This window comes from Pteropus alecto, unplaced genomic scaffold (genome assembly GCF_000325575.1).
Source record: "Pteropus alecto unplaced genomic scaffold, ASM32557v1 scaffold668, whole genome shotgun sequence".
Classification (NCBI taxonomy): domain Eukaryota; kingdom Metazoa; phylum Chordata; class Mammalia; order Chiroptera; family Pteropodidae; genus Pteropus; species Pteropus alecto.
This window is the reverse complement of record NW_006441399.1, coordinates 156,627-161,551: the sequence shown is the minus strand read 5'-3', so window position 1 is coordinate 161,551 and position 4,925 is coordinate 156,627. Positions and strand designations below refer to the sequence as shown.

At 37.4% G+C, this 4,925-nt stretch overlaps 1 protein-coding gene across 1 annotated transcript; it reads right to left on the bottom strand.

The window, feature by feature from the left end:
- Positions 1-424: 424 nt before the first annotated feature.
- Positions 425-1,369, bottom strand: LOC102896462 (olfactory receptor 5B12). The gene has a single exon (XM_006918794.1). The coding sequence runs from the start codon at positions 1,367-1,369 to the stop codon at positions 425-427; it is 945 nt and encodes a 314-aa protein (XP_006918856.1).
- Between the last annotated feature and the right edge of the window lie 3,556 nt (positions 1,370-4,925).

The following is a 4,925-nucleotide window of genomic DNA, read 5'->3' as shown; positions in this document are numbered from 1 at the left end:
TTAAGAATGTGACCTCGGGCACAAAAATAATTGTTTTAGATGCTACTCTAACAATAGACTTATCACATGTACATCTTAACTAATTTCTCCTTCTGTAGGTATGTGGGTTTAACGAGTTTCTCATAAATGATGTATGTGTGTGCATATGCTTATACATACATGTGAGTGTACATGTTCATGTGGGAGTGTGAGTGAATATATTTACTAAGAAGAATTTAACAAATAAGAATTATGTATTAATAGGTGATTCTTCTGAACCTATTATTCCTAGGTGTCATATTTTTTAAGACTCTTTTTTTGTAGGATTAATTAATAACTGGAGAAATTACCACATGGAATTAGAAATGTCATGGCTAGAATGGTAAATATTGTCCCTAGACAGATCTGAGTTGTCTAAAACTGTCTTACTGTTGCTTTTATGTAATTAAAATATGACTCCTATGGAAGACTTTGCCTTCCCTACTGCCTTTTTAAAGGCACTCATGACCTCTTTGTTCCTCAGGCTGTAGACCAAGGGGTTCAGCATGGGGATGACCATGGTGTAGAACACGGAGGCCACTTTGTCTGTGTCCATGGAATGGCTGGAGCTGGGCTGTAAGTACATGAAGATGCCTGTCCCATAAAATATGGAGACTGCAGTGAGGTGGGAGGTGCAGGTGGAAAAGGCCTTTTGGCGTCCCTCGGCTGAGTTCATCTTCAGAATGGTGATAAATATAAACAGGTAGGAGATCAAGATGACCAGGATGGAAAAGAGGTCATTGAACCCCACCACCAAGAAAATAACCATCTCACTGATGTGGTTGTCTGAGCATGAGAGGGCGAGGAGAGGAGGGGCATCACAGAAAAAGTGATCGAGCACATTGGACCTGCAGAAGGAGAGCCTGAAAATGTTCCCAGTGTGGATGGAAGCATTCAGGAAGCCACAGACGTAGGAGCCTATGACCAGACGAGCACACACACCTGTCGTCATGGTGGTGGTGTAATGCAGGGGTTTACATACTGCTGCGTAGCGGTCATAAGCCATTGAGGCCAAGAGGAAGTTTTCTACAGTGATAAAAGCTGCAAAGAAGAAGAACTGGGAGACACAAGTATTGTAGGGGATGATTTTGTCTCCTGTGAGGAGTCCTGCCATCACTTTGGGAGTGACAGCGGAGGAATAACCAAAGTCCACCAGGGAGAGGTTACTGAGGAAAAAGTACATGGGAGTGTGCAGGCGAGAGTCCAACAGAATCAGCTCGATCATGCCCAGGTTTCCAACCAGAGTGATAAGGTAGATGAGACAGATGATAATGAAGAGTGGGATCTGTAGCTTGGGGTCATCTGTTAACCCCACAAGAATGAACTCAGTCACCTCGGTACTGTTTTCCATGGGGCCTAATTGGGAATTATGTGACTGATCTGCAGCAATAAGAAAACAGAATCAGAATGATAAATGGAGGGAAGAAACTGCTGAAATCAATCATCGTGTGTACTCTGTGCCTTATTTCAGTACTGCAGTAGCGTGTTTCCCAGAGTCTCTGGATCTGAAGGATGGCCATGACAATAAAACGCAGTTGTAAATTATTGATAGATGATAGAATATCCAGATAGAAGGATTTGGAGATAATGCATCCTAACCTCCTGACTTTATAGAAGAGTGAATTAAAATAAAGAGAAGAAAAGAAAAGACTCATGTAATAGTCTCAGATTAGTTGCTCAATGAGTTCAGACTCCCAATTCGAAGTTTACAGAACAATCACAAATTATTCTTTATATTATACTAGAATAGCTTATAAAATTCATATGAAATTAAATTAATTGTACTTCGACTAACTTTTTTTTATCTTTTCCATTGTGTCAAGATCAGTGGTATATGATAGGCAAAGATATTAAATAAAACATATCCTTAGTTTAAAATGATCTCAGTATAGCACAGTACACGAAATGTGTAATTTATCAAAGAATAAGAAACAGTAGAAGTTCATGTACAAGGAATAAAAACATCTAGAAAAAAGTTTTTACTTTTATTACATTAATATAGTTCTTAACTTTTGCTCTGATCTGGAGCCATGTTAAAACCATGTCAAAAGAAGCATATCCTACCTCCTCCGTGAACAGAATCAATGAACTTGAGTAGTGTGCAACATCACTCAGTCTTCATTTTTTTTCTATCAAACTGGGTTGATAATGCAAACTGGAACTCTGTAAGTTGTTAGATATTATGATTTGGACAGAGGGCTTGATTTATCTGGCATTAAAGAGGTGGATAAGATAAGATGGAGTTTCCAGATAAGGATGAAATAGAAGATTTGATAACATCACTCACGCCATTTGCTTTCCTCCCAAACTCCTTCTACTCTCATATTCTTCATATAAGTTCCTCAAATTTTTCACACAAGACTTCTATGTATTTGAGCAGCTATTCCAGCTGTGCCAAGTGAGAATACATTTATTTTCTGACTCACCTTGGATATTAACTACTGTGCTAATATTAGGCCCCAGTCCCCCTTACTCCCCAAATAAAATGAGAATAATAATATTGTCTGGAACTGAATATGCATTCAATAAATGTATCCATTTTTGGAAAATTTAAAGCGTAGATGAGTTTTACTTTTGTCCCATTATTTTTCCATTCTCAGAACCTGAAAAACTATCACAGATAAAAACAATACCATTTTTTATATATTATCACTGATGTTATAAACTATATAAGGAAATTTTTTGAAGCCTACATAAAAATCCTATTATGGAATCTTCATTTATTTTTCTAAATCAAGATTCTTTCCAAAATGGAGTCTGAAAATTTTATCTACTTTAAAATTTTAGCTAAATAATGTAGAGATAAAAATCTTTAAAAGATTAATCTTACTGGAGCAATTAAATAGTTGATCTAGTGATGAATTTTACTCAATCATTTTTATTGAGTGGCTACTATAAGCAAGGTATTGTCATATGTCATAGATACTGGAAATAAAAGGAAAATAGTAATTTCTATATTAGAAATGGAGGTAGATATAAAATAAAATGAATAGAAAATTATACAGTGTGCACAGACATTTTTAAAACACTGAGCGGGAGATAGATAAATTTAGAGATAGGTGGGTATAATTTTAAATGTGATGGTGGGAGAGATTCACCCATAAAATTAAACTTTTCAGCAAATACCTAAAAGAAACAGGGGAACAGAGCTTGAGTTTGAGGAAAGAACATTCTAGGCAAAGGGGACAGCTTATCCATGGTGCTGGGGCTTGAACATGCCAAAATTGTTCAAGGGACAGCAAGAAAACCAACAAGGTGGCAGTGGGAAAGGAAAGTTAGGTCAGAGTTACAGCAGGATGAAGCTATAATGACCTCATACATTAAAGTCATTAGACTTTTATTCTGAATGACATTGGAAAACATTAGGATTTGGCCAAAAGGTGACAAAATCTACTTTCCCTTAGGATCACTCTCTTAGATCTGTTGATGATTAAATTTAGCAAGATAAGAATGAAAAGTGCTAGAAAAATTAGGGAGCCTCTGTCATATGCCAGGTAAAAGGTGACAATTTCTTGGACTAAGATGGTAGTGAGAGGGATAATGAGAAATTATCCCCTTTGGGATATATTTCAAAAGTGGAGCCGATGAAATTTCCTGATGTATTGAAAAAGGAGCATGAGAAAAAGAGAGGTGTCAATGCTGACTGACTCTAATGTTTGCATAGTGATACACAGAATAGTATAAAAGAAGCAGATGTTTGGGAAAAGGGAGAAAAGAGATTATTTCATTGAATTTGAGATTCCTTTTAGAAATTCAAGTCTAAATGTTGCGCAAACAACTGGATAGACGATTTGGATTTTAGAGAGGAGAACTGGCTACAACAGATTAATTAATTTGAACTATGTTGGTAATTTCTAATGACGCAACGTACATATTAGCATTAATATATCATATTAAATCCACAAGACTAAACAACGTCACCCCCTCAAAAAAAGAGTTTAAACAGACAAAAATTAGAGCATTCTAATATTACAAGATCAAAAAGATGAGGAGATTGGTGGCGGGGGGAATGTGGGAGAGAAAATTGCCACCACTTGAGGTGGCCTCAAGGAAAGCACTGTCCCAGGACCCAGATTTCAATTGAACCAGGTAGGAAATGCAGACTGTCAGAGGAAACATTCAGAACATATTGGGTTATCTTGATGACCGACTATAATCTTGAAAGAGCACAGTGGAGGGATTTCAGGAGTCGGGCAGGAGAGGAAGCCAGGTCAGTAAAGGAGATATACAGAGAGGTATAGACATCATTTTGTAGGAGTCGAGGCCTGACAGCAATCTTTAGCTTCATGTTGAGTGACATCATGATAAATGTGATGATGAGATTAGTTCTATGGGTCTCAAGGCAAGGGTCGGGGTTTGAAAGGCAATTAGACAGGTGAGGATCATGACGAAGTATGGAGAATTCTGGGCAGAATTCACTCCTGCTATTAGTGCTCTGGAAGAAATTTTTTATCCCTTTAAGACCTTACAAGTCACCACGACTTAATTCCAAAGACCCTACCACATAACTGTGGAGTTGAGGTGTGTGTTAGTAATTAATGAAAAGTCGAGGCCTGACAGCAATCTTTAGCTTCATGTTGAGTGACATCATGATAAATGTGATGATGAGATTAGTTCTATGGGTCTCAAGGTAAGGGTGGGGGTTTGAAAGGCAATTAGACAGGTGAGGATCATGACGAAGTATGGAGAATTCTGGGCAGAATTCACTCCTGCTATTAGTGGTATATGTGGGCTACTTACTCAGAACAGGGTAACTTAAAAGACTCTTGGTTCCTTAAAAGACTGCTCACTTAAACCAATAGCACAGATGCAGATAGCTCAAATTCTGGAAAAAACAACAACAACAACAACAATGTGCTGGGAATCATTTCAACTTTTTTTTACTAACTTTCTTCTCCACATATGAA

What these genes read in the sequence shown, in the direction of transcription:
- LOC102896462 (XM_006918794.1), bottom strand. Translation starts at nt 1,369, where the DNA reads ATGGAAAACAGTACCGAGGTGACTGAGTTCATTCTTGTGGGGTTAACA.